This window comes from Anas acuta, chromosome 18 (assembly GCF_963932015.1).
Source record: "Anas acuta chromosome 18, bAnaAcu1.1, whole genome shotgun sequence".
Taxonomy (NCBI): domain Eukaryota; kingdom Metazoa; phylum Chordata; class Aves; order Anseriformes; family Anatidae; genus Anas; species Anas acuta.
Window position 1 is genome coordinate 1,273,002 of NC_088996.1, and position 19,490 is coordinate 1,292,491.

General features: G+C 46.7%; 1 protein-coding gene across 6 annotated transcripts in view; it reads left to right on the forward strand.

Annotated features, from left to right (window-relative positions):
• Window positions 1-620: 620 nt before the first annotated feature.
• Window positions 621-19,490, forward strand: part of MAP2K4 (mitogen-activated protein kinase kinase 4) — a 102,517-nt gene continuing 83,647 nt past the window's right edge. The window contains exons 1-2 of one of the 6 annotated variants that reach the window (XM_068655313.1): window positions 621-1,024; window positions 16,705-16,737. In XM_068655313.1, coding sequence (XP_068511414.1) covers window positions 925-1,024; window positions 16,705-16,737 — 133 coding nt within the window. In that variant the 5' untranslated portion in view covers window positions 621-924. The remainder of the gene's footprint in view (window positions 1,025-16,704; window positions 16,738-19,490) is intronic. The other 5 variants (XR_011088819.1, XM_068655306.1, XM_068655308.1 and 2 more) reach the window with 5 other exon arrangements.

The following is a 19,490-nucleotide window of genomic DNA, read 5'->3' on the forward strand; positions in this document are numbered from 1 at the left end:
GCAATGTGCTGGAACAAACAGTACCTAATGGAGGAAATAAAATGATGATGATGATAATGGCGGTGGTAAAAGGGGTTGATGCCCTGGCTATTCTGGAAAACACAGGAGGAAGTTACACTCTGCAGTGGTTAGGGAAGATGTTTCAGGTAAGAAATGAAAAGACAAATTTGCAAGTAGCTGCTTGTGCAAGCGCTACTCATGGGTGAAGACGAGAAACGTTACCAAATTGGTTGGACAAACTGCCATCCCTCAGGGGGCCTCATTGAGGCAGGAAGATGGGAAATATGACATTTGGGTACCCCTGGTCAAGGAGGCCATTGCGGTCAAACAGTGGGACGTGCCATCACGTTGGGCCCACAGCACGGCACAGGGCTCCTGAAAAAAACACAGTGGCCCCAAAGGGGCTTACGGCAAAGGGAGCGGGCAATGCTTCACTGCCAGAGAAAGCAGAAGGGATGCAGAGCAGGATGCTGGAGTTGGGGCAGGGGCCTCCTGGAGACCCACACCGCAGGCCGGGCGCTGCCACCCGCGGGGGGCGGAAGGCAGAGCGGGGCGCAGAAGGGGGGCGTGCAAGAGGCATCGCCGAGCGCCCCCCGGCCGTGCGGAGCAAGGGCCCGGCGGCGGCGACGAGCGGAGGGCCCGGCCGCGGGGAACGGGCCGGGGGCGGCAGACCCCGGCCCCGCAGGCGGAGGCAGCCGCGGGGCACCCCGGCCCCGGCAGCCGCCCGAGCCCGCAGCGCAGAGCCTGGGCGGCCGCTGCGGGTGCCCCGCCTGGGAGGGGTTAAGCGGGAGCCCCAGCCCGGGGGCGGACGGCGGACGGGGAGGCTCCGGCGCCTGCTATACGGCGTCGGGGCTCTAGGTGTCCTGCCTGGGAGGGTCCCTGCTGCATTGCAGCCTCCGCGCCGCTCCGTCTCTGGCGCACACAATGGCGACTCCCAGCCCCAGCAGCGGCTCCGGCTCGGGCGGCGGGAGCGGGCCGGGCCCCGGCGGCCCGCCGGCACACGCGGCCGTCAGCAGCATGCAGGGTAAGCAGGGCGAGCAGGGCCAGCAGGGCGAGCAGCCCCGCGCTAGGCCGCGGCCCGGCCGCCGCTTCCGGGCCGGGCAGCGCGCCCCGCTCTAGGCCTCGCCGCGGCCCCGCTGCCCCCGGCGGCGCGGCGCGGCCCCGCCTGCGGGCCCCACGACCTCGGCGGGCAGCGCTGGGCCCGGGGACGCGGGGGGGGGGCCGGGGGCGGCGGCCCCGCCGCTCCCTCCCGGCTTGGCGCTGCCCCAGTCGGTATGGGGCGAGCGGGTTCCGCCCCCCGGGGCGCGGGCGGGCTGCGCTTCCCGGATTCCGGCCGGGCGGGTTGGGACCCCGCGGCAGCGGCGTTGGGGACTCGCTCCCGAGCCGGCCGAGGGTGCGGCCGTGCCCGGCCCGGAGCCGCGCCGCCCCCTCGACGCCAGCTTGGGGCTGGTGCCCGCCGCCGCCCCGGCGCAGCCCTCCCGCCCGCCGGGCTGCCCCGGGGGCTCTGCGCGGCCGCGCTCCGGGCCGCCCCCCGCTGCAGCCCCGTGGGTGCCGCGTGTCGCCAGGCCGCAGCCGGAGGCTCGGCGGAGGGCGGCGCCGTGCCCGCCGCGGCGGGGCCGGGAAGCGGGGCTCGACCTCGGCCTGCGCGGCCCCAGGAGGCGGCGGCCCCTCGGGGGGGAGCGGGGCCGGGGAGGTGGCCGGGGGCAGGCAGGAGCGAGACAAAAGCCGGGGGCTTTAGCTCCGGCATTTCTTCGGCCCGCTCCGTTTTGTGCCCTCCCTGCCCGTGCCTCTACCCTGGGCGGTGACCTGCGGGGAGGGGGGGCGCGCAGCAGCCTCTGCCCAAATGCAAGTTTTTGGTGGCGGGCCTAGCCCGGCAGCGCCGTGCCAGTTACGTGTAACGCGCTGCTCTTTTCCCCGGGAGTGCGGCGTTGTTGGTGTTAAAGAGCCGGGGTAGAGCCCCGGGGCGGGGGGTGGCTAGGGGCAGCCAGGGTAACGTTTTGGCAAACGCTGCTGCCCGTGTGCTGCTGCAGTAGCCGGGCTCTTGGTGGCCGTGGGAGGATGGCTCTGACCCGACTCCCGCTGGACTCCTCGGCGTTGCTCGCTGAACGGTTCTTGTGCTTGGCATTTCTTGTTCCTTTATGTCTGTTCATATGTTTTTCTCGAGACAGGTGTTTAAGTAAAAACAGTTTAATGGTGAACTTGTGGTTAATTTTTTGTTGTTATTTTATTCTGATGGAAATTTAGAGTGTTATACTAGGGTAATGCTGCCAGGCTTCCCATCTGCACTTGCTGATGGTTGAGTATTCTTGCAAAAACAGTAGATATTTATTTTTCAGAAAAGCCACAGTGAATACCTTTGGAGTTTTTTCTTGAAGGTTACATCACTGAAAATCACTCTCTGCTTAAGCAGCATTTTAGACTGTGTTACTCTGAGGCCACACAGTGTTTATTTTTTTAACTTAATACAGGAATGGTAATGCTAAGGAAGCTGTTCGTCCTGTTTTGGGAACGTTTAATTTTTTATTTTTATTTTTATTTTTTTGAAGAAAGAAGAAGGGAAAAGTCACAGTCTCTGTGTTGACAGAAGAAGTACGGAAGCTCTCAGCTAAAAAATTGTCACGCTTTGCTACGATCTGTTCTGTCCTGTCGGGAGAGACTGCTTGGAGGCTGACAGGGAACCTGTTTGGGTGGAGAATTGATTACATAAACTGCAGAGTTTGGTGTATGTGGAACTAGACAGCAAATTTTCACTATTTGCAGCTTCTACTGTGCGAAGGTCTTGTGTTTGCTAAACTAAGGAGTTGGTACCTGTTGGGCCCTAGAAAGGTGATACTATACGTGTTCATGATACCTTTCAAGAACTGTAGTGCCAAACCTCTTAAATGAAGTGCATGGCTCAAGAACTCAAATAAAGGCACGATATGTAAAAACAATTATAATGAGACCAGAAATAGCCATGTTGCAGTGCAGTTAAAACTTTGTGTTACCCCTTTTATTTTTCCACGTGACCCATATTCTTCATATTCATGAATCATTCCCCTGAATTCTATGCATCTTCAGGGTTGCAAGCTTGGTTTCATACCGTCACATAAGAACCAGTGTTGCAGTGTGAGTTGGCAATGACATAGAAATACCTGCATCCTTTCTCCAGGGGGGGAGGAAGGGCAATTTGTTTCTTTTGTACTTTCTTGCAAGTGTCTATCTAAACATGAATTCAGGAAGACAATGGCCAGTTTGATGATATACAGGTGTTTGCAGTAAAATCTGGTGTTACATAAATAGCTTTTTTTTGTTGTTGTTCTTAAGGTAACAGATGTGTGTTGAGGTGTCCTGGGAGTAGCTCAATGTAGGATCCTAGGTGGCTCTGGAAAACCTCCTGGCAGAGGTGAGCATGTTGCAGTGGTCGTAAAGGGAATTCCCTGAAGTTGGCAAAAAACCTTCCCTTGAGGACAGTCCTCCACCAGGATCACCGTGTGGCTGTGCAACCGCCTGTAGGAAAAAGGGGGAGACGTATGGGGCAGGAAGGGCTACCTCTGCGGGCTGGTCACACCTGGGGCAGGTCCAGTGGGCATCCCACCACCCTCCTCTCACCAGCACTGGTTCCCTGTTGACACCAACATCTCTGCAAGCTGAGCTGTTGCAAAACGAATCTGTCAGAAGAAAAGCAGCAAGATTTTTCTAGTTTGGATGCCAAGTGTTTGCTCGGCATGGGGTTGCGTGAGCACTGGTGCAAGGAAGGCACAGGAATGTGTTGCTGGGTGGGGAGAGAAGTAGGACTGCGTCGGTGTTGGTCTAATTGTCTTAAATAGTATGATGAGGTGTAGCAGGGAAGTCATTAAGCTACAAGGAGTAATTATAGTAAAAAATGAGTTTTGTTGAGTTAATTTTCAGCTAGAAGCGTTCTTTAACTCAGCTAGTGCAACTGCTACTCTGAAGGAGGTAATGGGAGCAAGTGGTTGTAGGGTGGGTGGGACTGGCTATGGTCTCAGCCGATGCTTGTGCTGGCCATGAAGGAGCCATGGACCTGCTCTCTGGGATAGCGACTGCTTCTGGAGGTTGTGCTGAGAGGATGTGAAAGTTGGCCTGTGGTTCTAAGCCTTTTGCAGGGGATTTTCTGTGTGATCTGAGGGCTGGTCTCTGCTGTAAGTGGTCTCTGCTGTCATGTAGGATAGCAGGGCGTAGAGATGAGTAGTGGGCCCGGTGGTGGTAATGCAAGGGTGAAGTTGTCCTGGAAATTGAGGCCTGTCATGTTGATATCTGGAGCTGGGCAAACAGATCCAGGGCATCAGAAAGTCTTTGCAGACCACCCGGTTTCATTTTGTTTTGCATCAATATCCTATGGAATTTCTGTGTAAAGCTCCTTTAGATAGCCTGGTGTCTCTTGGACTCAGTATTACCGTACTCACACCAGGCTTGTTGTGCTGTGATGGCCCACAAGCCTTGCAGTCACGTAAAGGGTTGCTTCAAATCTTTCCACCCTTAGTGTTCTACATTTCCAGCTTCGTTCTCATGTCTTCTGCTGGCTGACTGCATTAGCCTTTCTTGCCCAGGCACCTGGGAGCTTCATTCGTTCCCAAAGGCAGGTTCCTGGCACATGTGGTTGGTAGTGCTGTGTTCAATGCATGGTTGGCAGATAAGAGACAAAGGGAGGCTTAAAAAATCCTTAAAAAGGAATACTTACAAATTGTAAGTATTGAAAATAGGTGTTACTTCGTTATTTTATTTTCCTTACTTTTATTTTTTCCTTTTTTTTTTTCCTTTTCTTTCCTTTTGTTCTGGTTGTTTTTTGGACAAAACAGAGGTTCCGTGGGAAGTAAGATATTGAACTTCGAGAGTGATTTTAAAAACCAAAGACAGTGATTTTAAAAACCAAAACAGTAATTTGAGGAATTTTGCATTTCTGTTATTGACAGCATTAGTAACAGTCTTTACAGCTGATGTTATGTAGAAAACTATCCTTTGAAGAATTAGCATATGAAATTTAATTAATTCAAAGGCATAGAGAGAATTTTATTTCTAATTGGGAGCTGAGGAGTCAGTCATCATACCTCCAGAGCCAAGCAAGAGTTAGAAAACACTTGTAACTGGCTGTTGTATATTTGGCTCTTGCATTCAGCTTCCAAGGACCCTGGAGGCTAACCAGGACTTTTCCAAGCACTTACTGCTTATAATACTCTGGTGTCTTTCTAAAACCAAGCATACATACTGTTTACATCTTTTCAGATTTTACACAAACAGTTCAGACATTGGATGGGCTGGGAATTTGGGATTCTCAGTTCCCTTCACATCTGTTTCTCTGTCCCATCCTTTGCCCCTTCTACTCCCCTGCCTGCACCCCAGCCATAACCTTTTGGGATTTAGCAAGAATTGGAGAGTTGTGATATCTGGTTAGATAGTCTCCTGTGTGAATATGTAGCAAGAATCCTGGACAGGGAGATAGCAGAGGGGTTGTTGCCTGAGAGACTAGACTCCTGCTGTCACGTGTGGATGCTATTCAGTGCAGTATCAGAGTTGGGAGATAAGTTTCTGCACAAGTATGAGGAAGCTCTGCCCTGTACCTTTCTTTACCTGACAGAAAAGAGCTTCCAGGAGGCGTTTCAGTAGGTCACCTATCATTCATATTTAGCATGCAACAGAATTGGTGATTGCAGAGTTGAACTTTGCCAGTCACTGTTGTCAGATGAACTTGCTGTTGGTGTGTGACCTGTGCTGTGTCTTTGAGGTAACTAGAATTTCTTCAGACAGCATGGTGAAAAGTATTACTGAAACCATTTGTGGGTACCACTGCGACCAGAATGCTTCTTGTTAGGGGAATTCAGTAAGAGATGCCATCATCCCTGCATCTTCCTCCTCTTCATGCTGCTGCCTTGGTGAGTGCAAGGAGTGACCTGAGCAGCCCTTTTCCTTGTTCATCAGGAGGAGGGAAATGCAACCTCAGAGCCTCTGTGCTGAGGTGTTGGACCTGCCAGGGCACAGTGTGAGCGGCCTCGGTCCTGAAGTCAAAGCTGTGCCAGCAGGGAGTGGGCCCACAGGTCTGTGAGCAGAGTGGTTACTGGCGGCAGCGCGGCAGAAACGAGAGACCTGTCCTGGGGGCTGTGTCTGTGGAGAGCAGCAGGCAGGCAAAGGGCTGGTGGGTGGACTTCCCTCTCTGCACAGAGGGGCATAAGAAAGTAAGGGCATAGGGAGAAAGTAAGGAAAACAAGTGCCAGTAAACACAGGAATTTTCTTAGGGAACCTCAAAGAATGGAATTTGGGGAACAAGAAGGCAGTTGGGAAGTAAAGAGCAGAAAGTGAGCATCAGGTTAGGTAAGAAGCAATGTTTGAAAAGCCAGCATAAATGAAACAATTGAAACATACATGTACATGTATAAGAAAACAGGGAAAATAGAAGAGAACAAGATAAAAAAGTGGGGTTGGAATTAATCCTTGTCCTCAATAGGTGATAAAGTACACATTATTAAAGTATACATTATCTTTCACTGTGTATTATTAACCTGTTGTTGGCAGAGTGAAATGTATCTTTAACTCACTGAATAAAACGAGAAGCTGACTGCAATTATTCTTGCCCACAGTGGAATTATAGAGCCATTGTGTGTTGACGTACACTGCTGTTGCAAGCTGATGTTTGCAGATTTGTCAGGTTGGTGTGTATACATTGACTTTGACATGTTTGCATTTATATAGAAGGTAAGATACTTGTCTGGTGAGCAAAAAACGGTTTATTTGAACCTGCTAGTTCATTCCTGTACTGTAGCTCTGCTAGGATATGGCTGACATGCCGTACTTCTCCTTTGTGCTTGTCTTAGTGTACACGTGTGTATGTAGTACTGTATGTATAAGCAAATGTTATGGCATTTCAGCTTTCTATTTCAATTTACTTGTAAACTGACATTCTTAATATATCTGTTTTCCTCGTAAAGGCGTGGCTTGAAAATACTAGTTAAGTCTCATCAGATGCTAGGAGTTTTTTCTGATATTTCATGCTGACTTGATGGAGCTGACAGAATTGGAAACCACATCGTTGCCTTTCTAGCAAAACAAAACAAACAAAAAACACCATCCAGTGGGAGAAAGAAGAGTGCTGTGAGAAAGGGGAAAAAAAAGGCAAACTGCCAGAAAACTTTCCAATCTTTATTTTACCAAGAAGGGGTCCCCAAAATTAGAATTATTCATAGACATGTGTATGAAGTGAAACATTAATTATGGGAGTCTTGTGTAACCACATCAAGTTATGCATGTATCAGACAAACACAAACATCTTGTTAACATCATATAGTTAGGACGTGATTGCTACCTTTGAAGTCAGCAATCTTCTACTGGGTTTAGATTTGATAAAATCTTATGTGAGTTTAAAGAACGTGGAGGCTCGCTTCTCAAAGTGAGGAATATCTTTTACAGCCAGTGGAGGCTGGAAGGAAAAACTGCATGAGAGAAACTGCTTGGGGTGTTTGTGTCGTCTTCTACCCTGTGGGACAGGAACCAGCAGCAGATGTCAGTCCAAGTTTAACTGAAGTGATGATTGTTAAGAAGGTACAGAAGTCTCTGATCTCTGGATGGATGTTCTGCTTCTGGCACCCTCTCGAAGGTTTGAGTACACTGATCAGGTCTAGCTTTCAAAAGGTGCTGGTTATATTCCCCGATCTGATATTTAAAATGCACTGCATTGTATTCACTGAAGATAAATGCCTCCCTAGATATGTATATTTTTGTTGTGCTTCTGTCTGTGTGCTGAGGCTACAGCATCCCTTGTGGGGAGGTAGGAATTGCTGTGCTGCAATGGCAGCATGAAGAAAACTGACTTTGCCAGTTGAACCTTTCTGTGGTGACTGTGGGACTGTCACCTAGTCTCTGGGGACATGGGTTCTTCCATGGATATTCTGGTCAGGATGGATTATTATCATCACATAGCCTGGCCTCCTGCTTAATGAGAGGTGAACAAACATCAGAAATTCCTGTGTTGAACTTGATCTTTTGTGGTTTGGTTCTACGATCTCTTGTACAGAGAGAAACCCAGTCCCTGTGAAGATACTAAGTTTAGGACAATTTGCATTTTGAAGTAAACTGGTTCACTAGTTACTGCATTTTTGGGCTGGATTTTTTACTATCATTTTGGTCAGTTTCTGGTGATAGGTGTTGGCTGTGTGGTTGCAGCCTAAGGAGTCTTCTCTATGCAATTGCAGTTAGCCAGTGTGAATCCTGCACCATCTTAGTTGAGTCTGCTGGTGTTCCCTGTGAAGGCCTTTTCTCATCTAGATATTTAGGTTTCTTTTTAGTGTTGCAGGCTTGTTTGATTGCAGAAGAAACGTATGAGCAGTGGGTAAATGCAGTGCCTGTTGATCTCTGATTTTTTTTTTCCCTTATTAGAAAGATGTATTACTGTAGCTGGATTAATTAACATGTGATAGTTAACTCGTGGTAAATCCCAAGTGAGACAGTTCAGTTCGCCTGTGCTTCTGCAGTTCAACTTGCAGATAATTTGAATATGGTGTCGCTTCTAGGCTTTAACAGTAGAATAGCCAGCATGTACCTAGTTGTCCCCCTGTATACACTTGCTACTCTTTGGTGATGATGGGCATCTGAAAAAAAAATTTGTGAGGCTCAAGCCTTTCAGTAGGCAACTGACCCTACATGTTTCTGGAAGCAAAATAGTTTTAATATCAAAATGTTTGATATTAATATCAAAATGTTTGATATTAAAACTATCGGAAAGAAGGTGCTCTAACCTATTCTAAGGGTGCCCAGGGGTTAAGTACTTGTCCACAAGGCATGAAATTGTGAGGAGGATGCATTACATCTTATTCTTCAGGGACAGAGTTGCAGGAAGGATGTGTGCAGCCTCAATACCCTCTAGTTTTTACTCTTTGTCTGAAGAAGGCAAAGTAATTTTTGCTGTGACTCTGTGCCCTGTTTTATATCCTAGTCCCACATCCTTATACCATAGCTGAGTTGCTGGACAAGTTACCTCCATTGTTAAGCTCTTGCTGAGTGTTGCTAGGTGGGTTTGTTCTGCAAACTGTACATAAGAGGCTTGGAAAACTGATACTGGAGGTGGCATGACGTATGGCAGCCTCTTGAATGGATGTGTGCCGCAGGGAGCACAATATTTCTGTTCCAAGCTTCTGGAGCACTGGTCGGGGTGAAAGTGGGAACTTGCTCCAATGTTAGCACCTCTGGGTGTTCATGCTGCTTGTGACTGTGCTTTCGGAAACCTATAGGCACCTCTAACAGCCCTCCGAATGATCACCTTGTAGCCATCTGCCTTGTCCCAGCTGTGGGGAACAGGTCACCTTCCCCTGTGAAGTGGCAGAGTTTTTCCAGGATGGGTAGGACTGCGCTGCTGGAGGTGGCAGGAGGGAGGAAACCACCTTCCTGGAGGCAGGCAGCCAGCCTGCTGGCTTCGCTCCACCCGTTGTCAAACTCTGCATGTCTGCAGATACGCTGGGTGTATGTTTATCCTAAATCCCTTGCCCCCGATCTAATCTAAGCCAAAGGCAGTTGCTCGCACCTGGAGAGAGGTCTCCTTGCAAGCTTGTGCTGGGTGTTGATGCCACGTCAGTGTCTAAGGCCAGATGGAAACTGGCATGCTGGTTTACAATAACATAATGAATTAGAAGAGCACCATATTGGACCTAATTAGCTTCCTGCCTTCCTTTAATCCTAGTATTTTTACCTCTTGGTAACTACCTTAACTGCATTGGTGTTCTTCCAAGATGTTTTTGGAAGTTGAACAGCATAGAGTGGAGGAGGGAGGTAGCAGTAAGGCAAATTTGAACCAATTCGTATGGCTTAATATTTTAAACTTTGTGCACCCAGAGGACAGGAAGGATCCATTTTACACCAAAGGATGTAAAATAGACAAATTTTGGCAGCCAAATACACTTGCAAGTGATGATAAGGGTGGGAGGGAGAACTGAAAAACATGTTCTACCTCAGTATTTGAGCATGACCTATGTAAAAGCTTTGTGTCAGCCTTAGCACCCTTCTTATTATGAATAGGCTGCGTTTCTGACTTCAATTTTAACTTTTCACTTCACTCTGTTTTAAGTTAGCTTAAGCTGTGTCTTGTGGGCACCTGCAAAGTTATCAAGATTCCTGTTGTCTAGCCCCTTTTATAGTGTTGGGGGGAGGCTTTAAATTTTGAAGATACCTGTGATGTGCATTCCGTGGTCTGCTTAGGTGCCCGTTACTTCAGAATACATTCTGTGGTTTGGGCAGCAGCAGTATGTTTGTGTCTCCCTATGCTGAAAGGTGCAAATATGACTTCTGTCAGATGTCACAGACTTATTTAAGTTTATGTGCATAGCTTGCATTTTTATTTATTTATTTATTTTTTTTTGAAAGAAGACTGGACTACAAGTAAGTAAAGGTCCTTGCAGAAATCTCGGCACAGCCTACTGGGTGCCTGCTCCCCACTTGCCCAGACCCTGCATTGGCCTGGATTTACATCAGGACTGTCATGTGATGCTGCAGACCATCTTCCAAAACGTGTGACCTTGACTCCTGAGGCTGTAGCCCTCAGTGGAGGGGACACTGCTATTGCTCTTTGTGAGGAAATACAACATGGTGCTGCCAAGCCTCTGCTCCCCCTCTGCCTCCCAGTTCTGCTTTGAAATGAGCTCAGCTTCAGTTCGCATGAACGTGTGCAATAACTGTGCTTAGCAGGGTATGGCCCATTAACTTTTGTATGATCGTCAGGGGACGCGGACAGTATGTATATTGCACAAATTGTGTATTTATTAGCTGCTAAATTGATTTCCTCTTCTCCAAATCGAAGCCTTTATATGTGCCCTTTATTGGAGGCAGAGCAAGCCCTTCAGGAAGCAGACAGCTTGCACTGATCTGGGATGAACAAAGAGTCCAAGTGCCAGGAATTAGTCCGTGTTTTGAATAATTTATTTGATCTTTCTGAGGTGCTTCAGCAGATGCCCTTTGGCATAAGGAGGACAGCTGTTGGGAGCAGACACAGCTGAGCTAAAAGGGAATCAGACCTTTTATTGTGTTTTGTCCAGGCTTATTATTTCTGTGGAGCAGAAGAGTTTTATAGTTTGCTTTGGACCTGATTCTCTGGAAGAAGTTCTCTGAACTGAATTAGCCACCACTTTGCTTTTGGACCAGAGAGCAAAGTGTTTGTACTTTGAAGAGGTTTGTGGACAGAGATGAAACAGTTTCCTTTAAAAACACATGGCTGCGTTTGTTTGACCTGGGAGAGGTTATGGAATAAGATAAAAGCACTGCATTTGGAAATCCCTTCTGGGGAGTGATGGGACCACATCTGAGTTTTCCTGTAAAGACCACTTCCCCTATTGAACCGTGTCAGCACAGGACCTGATCTCATGCCAAGCAGTTGGAACCCTTGCCCTACCTTTGATGTTCTCTTCTTTCCTCTCATGCCACTCAAACTTGGAGGAGCCGAAGGTCGGACGGAGGGGAATATTGTATGAGGATGATCAGAACCACTTTGTAGAAGTGGTCAAGGCTGGAAGCCTAGAGCAGAGGGACAGAATGTCTGTTGTCCTCTCAGACAACCTGATGACAGGCTGTAGAGACTGTATTGACCCCAGATGTCTTTACTGCTGAAGAGGTGTTACCTACCAGAAAAACTGGATGAGAAGCTATATGTAGTGGTGTTATATAGAACTTAGTATGCTGCTTCAGGACATGTGAGTTTTGTCTGTTCTTCAAGGTACCTTTTTTTTCCTCACCCTCAAGGTAGCAGTAGCAGTCAGGATGTGGAAACTAAGGCATTTGGATGTCTGATGTAAGATTAGTTTCCTTGCTGATCTGGGGACGAGTAGAGGTTAGCTCTCTCTTAAGAACTACTGTTTTGATATAGCCCAACTGTTAAAACTATAAAGTGTGACTGTGTGGTATCAGGACCGTGTCTGCAAGTTCATACAAAGGAGTTAGTTATGAGTGAACTCTGACATCTGTTGGAAGAAGAAGAATCTGAAGGCAGAGACCTGCTGCTATGGGCAGTAGCTCAGCAGTTGAGTTCTTGCTGCACAGGGACACACATGTTGAACAAGCTTGCTGGTGTTCTCCTGGTAATACAAATTCTATTTTAAAATATGTTTCTAATTTGTTTATTTCTTTCTGAGAGGAGTTGGAATAAGGTCCTGGAGCTCTTTATCTGCACATAGCAGAGTTGTGGCCAAATAAGCTTTCTAAAGCATAAGCATTGCTGCTGTACCTCAGTGCTAGATAACATTGGGTTGAAAACAAGACTTTGCTGTCTGACCTGCTCACGTGGCCTTGTTCCTGCTGCTCTCTGTGAGTAGCAGAAGGAACAAGCATGGAAGCGGTGAAGGTTGAGATGGTGGGAGGTGGTGTCTACAGCTCACGTATGTCTGTCCATATCCTTGTGTTAGATGGCGTGGCTGATTTCACTGTAAAGGTACACAATTTGGAAAATCTTGGGCTTTGAATTGGAAATTTCAAGTCTGGTTTGTGGCTATGAGTGCTTTTTTTTCCTGCCCTACGAAAATACATTGTAAGTAAAGAAAGTGTGATTGCAGGCTGTATTTCAGCTAGGGTATGAAATGTTAATGGGGCTGGTCATTTGCTTTAATATAGACAGGTCTTAGTCACAACTGACTTGAACATGAGCCCAAAACAGAACTGGCAGCAGGGAACCTGCTTCATCACTGAGTTGCCAAAGGTCTGAGCTGATCCCTGCGTCATTCCAGGGCACTGTGGGATGGGCTCCAGGAGCTGCTTGTCCATGGTTCTATTTCTGTGTAGTAAATAGAAGCTTTCTGGAAAGGTTTGCATTGGGTATCCATGTAAAATCTGATTAATACTTCTTTGGCAATGAAGCTTTAGCCACCCAGCACTCATATTCTCCATGAAAGCCTGTGCTGGCATGTCCTAAGTGTTTGAGACCCAAAACAAACAAAATGAACACAGCTTGGCAACGTTCTTCAGCTATTTGGTTGTCCATGCTGCAGAGCAATGCACGAAGTTGTAGATGTATTAACACTGGCATCAAAATCTTGCTGTCCATTAGGGCACCGTATTCAAAAGATTTGGGTTTTACAGCCAAAGCTGGTTGCTCTGTGGCAGCTCAGCCACGTGAGGTGAGGGTTGGGTTGTCTACTTCCAATCTACCAGGAGTAGTTGCTGCTTCCTGCCTGGTAGCAACATTACCTCCTGTTCACAAGGACACGCAACTGCGTGGTCAGGATTTCATCCAGAGAGTTCCACAGGTGAACTGAGCAGAGCGACTGTGTTCACCATGGGATACAGCATTCATTGCATCCACAGCAGTCTCACAGCAATGCTGTCTGCTAAATTTGAACCTGTTGTTAAAATCCAAAACCTGCAACTGTGATGTGCTGGAGAATTGAGTCTGTTCCCAGTACTCAGTCTTGCAGGAATGGGAGTTATGGGAGTCTTGCAAGTGATCTTATAAAGTAATTTTGTCCAGTGCTTTAGCGGCATAAATAAACCAAACTACTCTAGAAGAAAAGTTCCCCAGTCCTGAGTGCAGCAGTTATTTTAACCATCTATGAATTTGACATGCTCGTGTTTGTGTTAGGAGTTCAGTATTTTTCTCATGTTGAGAGTTTAATATTTTGTCTCCAATAATGACCCCTGTCTACCACAGGCTCCTTTTTAAAGTGCATCAAGCTCCTCTTGAAAACAATTTAGATGCCCTGCTCTGCTTTGGCTTCCAGAAGACATCTTCAGGATTTCAGTCAGAAGCTGGAAATGTTCAATGACAATTTTGTCACTGTTGATCTTCTGTCACCCTTAGTCTTCGACATACATGCTGCTACTCCTTCCTTAATGCCTATTTAGATGTGTTTCACAACTTTACATTACAGTATTCCTGTCCTGCCATATGCCTTTGGCTAGGTTGAAAGCACTAACCACTGCCATCCTTTCCAGGAAATAGATGCTCTGTTGCCATTGACAGGAAGTTACTTGCAGTGACTTTGGAATACACTTCATCTCGAGTTTGCCTGCAGTTTTGCATGTGGCAGAAAACATGGGCAGCAGAACCAGGCTGAATGCAGAGGGTGGGAGCATCATGAGTGATGATGCCTTCAGCTGCTCCCTTTCCCCTGCTGCCTCCCAGGGGAGCAGCAGCAGCCTCAGCAGCAGAAGCAGACCAAAGCTGTTGTAGCAGGCACAGGGTTGGGATCAGCCACGAACAGACATGAGCATAGCACCACTGATTCTGGGATAGTATTAAACAGCCTCTTGGCAAAAGATCAGGCAGGAGTCTGCTCTAGTTGAGAGATTTCCGTCGTAAACCAAAGTCAGTTTTCTCTGGGTGGAGATGTGATACAGGTGATAAGCAGCATTGGCTGTCTGTCGGCTGCACAGAGACGGTTATGAATGTTGAAGATTGTTTTATTTGTGGTGCTCTGACACCTTGCAAGAGCTTTAATGGGAAGGGGGATCCTGTGTTACTGTATGGCACACTCAAGTTTTTTTATGCAGAACTGATGCCTGATTTCCTTTTTTAAGGAGCTCTGAGTTAGAAGGAGTTAATGGGCATGAGAACAAGGGAAGAAGATAGCTGGATCTGGGCTGGGGCTACTGGCTGGTATTTTTGCAACAGTCTTCTGTTACCCAGCGTGAGACTGTGGGGATTAGCTGGGCAGACTCCCCGGCTCCTTCTGTACTGAAGACCTGCCTGCCCTCTGCAGAGGGATAGAACTCTTTCCCAAGGACTTTTAAAAGCCAATGGACTGGAGGAATTTTTGTTGAAATGTTATGGGGTTTATTTCTTTAGCAGGCAAACTTTGCGTCTGCCCCTACTTGTGGGATTTTGAAAGAATGAAAAAACTTGCATAACCACCAAAAGAATAATGTCTGGCATAGGAACTTATAATAACATGACTGAAAAGAAAAGCAAAGGCATGATCAGAAAGAAAACTAGCAGTAGATAAAAATGGCATTAATCATTTCTGAAAATGAAAATCTATTCGGAGTATCTGTTTGGACTTCAAAAACTTTAAGAACCATGGTGCAACTGAACAGCTTGGTAGCATGTTCCCATAACCAGGAGCCGAGAAGGGAACATTTCCTGGGTAAAGCAGCGGTAACAGATGCAGGGCTGAGCCATAGGAATGGGAAGAAATTTTAAGGCACAACAGTGAACTTGCAAGCTAGTTAGAAAGCTGAGTTGCTTTTGTAGGGGGAAAAAGGTACTTCCCTCGTGGAATGAAATTGTTGTTTTTATTTTTTTTCTTTATATTTTTATGCTGTCCTGCCAGTAAAGTGGTTGGGTAATGCATTTTTTAATTTTCACTGATCAATTTATGTTATTGTTAATAAAATTACTGTTAACGTTATTAGACTAATGTGGGTAACTTTAATTACCATTCTTATTTGCTCCTTCTTCTCTGAACATACTACCAGCCTGCTTTGATGGCTTTGGGGTTATTCTTCTGTTTTTGCATGCTATTGTGGAGACAAAACCAGTTAAAAAAATTCTTATTCAGCAGATGGTTTAAGCTGGAACTTCTGGTGGGAAGGGGAAACCAGGTTTTGTAAGGCTCACGGTGAAGCCCAGAGTTGGCAACAGTGTGCCCGTGAACGACACTTTCTCTTTTTTGTCTTTTTTTTTTTTTTTGGTCACCGCAGTGTTGGGTTATACAGTTCATGTGCTTTTCTCTTATTACTCAAACTGAGTCAAAAGCTTCCCGTATTTTTTGTATCCAAGGATACATTTGCTGCAGCATAAATTGAAATGAGCTTGCAGCACATGCAGTAGTTTTCTGAGAGCTGCGATGGTGTCCTGGCTCGAGTCTCCAGCCTGCTCAGTGGGCACCAGGACCTTCCTGTGGGGTGGAGGATGTTTCTGGTTCTGGTGGCCAGTGTGAGGTGATGTGCTAAGGCTCCCTCTCAGCCGTGTGCCTGTGCATGTGTACATGTACTATGCTTATTAGTGTGCTCACCTTCAGTGAGCCAGACGCTCCTGGAGATCTGGCTGTGCATGGCTGAGCAGCTCTCAGGAAGAAGGCAAGCCTCAGTGAGGTCCTCCCTCCCTGAGCAGTAGTACGGTGGTGCTGGCTGTGATAGAAGTGCAGCTACTGTCCTGTATGGCTGTAATGTATTGTGCAGACATACTGTGGCTCATGGCCATAAAATGCTCTGTCGTGATGGGACTGATAAGGATGTTACAAACATCCCAGAGAAGCATCCATCTTCACGTGCTAGGTCAGCAGTGCTGGAGAGGGCTGGGTGTGCGGTGCCCATCCTTGGGCAGCCGTGTCCCCAACTGCAGGAAGTTTCTGCAGACTCTGTCCGGGTCTCAGCGCCTTGTTATATGGAGCCCTGCAATACCATCAATGCTGCAGTGTCCAAACCCCCCTTGAGCAAAGCTTGGATTCCTGTCCTTAATCTGTCAGCTTTAGAGCTGTTGCTGTTTGAGTTTTATTAGCACCTCAAAGAAAGTAAAGCTCCTTGAAGTGAACTGATATCCTCTGTGCCTGCTGTGCAGAAGGGCTGGTGCCCTTGCTGGTTTGTTGAACACTGCTGCCACTCAAGACTGGTTTGTTTATAAAATGATGAATCCTGAATTGAATGGGATTGCTCTACATTTGAAGCAACACATTCTAAATTTTGATCTAATAAACTTGTTTAATGTATGATTTTAGAGTTAATGAACATTGAAACATAAAAAGTGATTCTTAAGTGATGCACTTTGACTTGCAGTGAATGAACAAGAACTTGTCTCTTTTGCTTTAGGCTTTCAGATAAACTTCTGTGGAAAGGCACAAAGTAAGCTACATATTTTTATAGTATTATCCTGTTTTATATATCAACCTTGGTATTGGGAATGTGTCCACTTTCTGTTCCAACTAACCACGTATGGCAGACCTACTCCTAAGAGAGCTTCCATTTCTCACAATGCTGTTTAAGTAAAAGTAAAATTAATCAATTTAAAGGGTTACTAATTGTTGTACTACTTTACCTGTAACAAAAGAGCAACTCCAGAAACATGCAGCTAAACTAATTGTGTATGGAGCACTGGAAATTTGCTACCTGTTGAATTGGTTTGAAACACAAACTGGGTGGGATTTGGCAGTTTGATTTGTGCCTGCCGAAACTTGTGCTGAATGAGCACCTGACATGCACACTTTTATACGGAGCGTGAACACCTTGAATTGCCATCTCAAGAGCCAGCAGGACAGATGCTGGATCCTGCAGTGGGTTGTTTCTGTTCAAGCTTCTTTCAAGAGAGGTGAGAGCAGGACAGGAGAGCTGTCAGGAGGGGCTGCTGGCGTCAGCTGGTGCCAGCTCTCCCACAGGCAGCCTTGGCCACTGCAGGACAGTTTGTGATGACTAATGGAAGCTCTGCAGAACTAATTTTTTTATTTTCTGTCACTGGCTTATGCTCTGTATTCCTCTGTCATACTATCAAAGTACCTTCTACAGTATGGTGATAGTTTTATTGGAAGCAGTCTCTTTTTTTCTGAATTCTAGATTTATTTTGACTCTGCATTTCTTTGAATTTGCATTCAGATTTTTTTCTTTTGTGCTTGATATACTTATTTGTTATAGCAATTCTAATATCTAGAGATATAATTGTTATTTTTTTTAATAGTTGGTGTCTTTGGATTTTATGTCAGTGTACTTTATGACTACTGTTCAGATAGATTTTTGTCTGAAGCAGTTGTACATAGAAAAACCTTTGCTGTCCATAGCTTTCATAGAGCAATGCTTTCTGTGTTATGACTGAGGAAGACATCTGCTCCAGTGTTACAGTGCAGAGGTGAGCCTGGATGTCAGAATTGTTCCCCCAGGACAGGATTGGAGAACATATTTATTCTTTAATAATTTTCTGTTAGTATGGAATATACAAATCTTTAGGAAACTCGATGTTTGAAGCAGGAAATTCAAACTTGTTTTACAAGCTAGAGCTGTATGTCAGAATCAGAGACAGCATGTCAGCTTTGAGACCTTTTCTGGTAGATTCCTAAGATGACAGCTACAGAATTGTGAAAAGATATGGAAGAAAATCAGCCACCCAAAAGGAGCAGTTGGCTGCTGAAGTTTGTATTCTGGAGCTGGGTTAATGGCTGTGCAGGTGAGGATGAGTTGGACATGGGATTTGCTGCTGGGAGGAGCTGTCATGCAGCATTTCATGTGAACCTTGTCAGCTTAAAAAGGTTGATTAGCATTTACTTAAGACAATGTCTTGCTCCTGTTGTTAGTCTTCTTACAAATTCCCTGTTGTCTGACACACTAAAAACACTGTAAATGCTTCTGCAAGGTTTTAGTTATTTCCTCAGCAGTGCCTTTCATCCAAAGCTGGGATCTGTTGTCAGACATAGACAGTCCTTGCTCTCTGGGGCAGTTGCAGTCTGGAACAAAATGAAAAATGCTCAATACATGACACTTCAAAGGAAGAAAGAACAGGCTTTGCCATTAGAAGGTTTTGCAAAATAATGAGATGGTTCCCACCTGTGCCTTTGGAATAGAAAGTGTGGAGGTGGGTGCTGTGAGCTCCCTGCAGCAGCACAGCTAGTCACAGAGACTGTGCAGGGGTTCCTGGGGGTAAGTCTGAAAAACACCTCCGTTAATACTGCTTTGCTGACTTGTGTGCTGGGAGGCACGAATGTAGGTAGGAACCAGAGAGGCATTAAAAAAAAAAAAAAAAAAACAAACACATCAGCACCTGCCTGTCAGAGCACCGCAGTTCACGTTAAAAACAGGGTAATACATCAGAGCAGTTGGAAAAGTATGGTTGTGTGTCGGGCACTTTGCTGCTGGGGAGGTACTCGGTGTGTCCTGTGGGGTTCTGGGGCCATGGTTCAGGTGCTGTGTGCACAGCAGGTGGCAGCAGGAGTAGTGTGGAAGCTTGTGGTTGCTGGACGTGCTGGGGGCTGAAGGGGCCAGCGCATCCCATTGCCTGCAGCTCTGCTTGGTGGAGCTCCTTGTCCTGAAGAGGTGTTGTGGAAGTGAAGTGTGTTTCTGTAGAGGTAACTCCAGTGGTTCATTCCCCAGGACCTTGCTGGTTTGAACACAAAGGTTGCACGTGGCCTGGGTTTTGTTCCGGAAGTTTCACGTGCTGCTGTGGTGGAGGAGTGAGTGCCTCCGTGCATGCTGTGGGCTGCTGGGTTGTTTGCCTGATTTCCCCCTCTGCTTTGCCAACCTGCCTAAAACTTGTTTTGTTACCTGTTTAAAGTCATGAAAATTCAAAACTTTGTTAGCAGCAAGTATAACCTGGTGCAGTCAGGCCTTGGGAGGGCGCATGGGTCTGCAGGAGAGGGGCTTGCTCCATTTGCCCGAGCCCGGGCAGCAGCAGTGGGCAGGCAGTTGGTGCCAGCTCCAGAGGTGGTGAAGAGCTGTGGTGGATTTTCTCTGGTAGATTTAAAGTGAATTGAGAAGTGAATTAGTAGGAATTTACAGGGTTGAAAAAACCCTCTTGACAGAAAATGCCAGGTTTCTTTGTGCCAAAAATTGTTTACAGCAAAGACAGATTTTGATGTTGAGTATTTTCCATTAAAGTACTGTTGGCTGTTAAACAG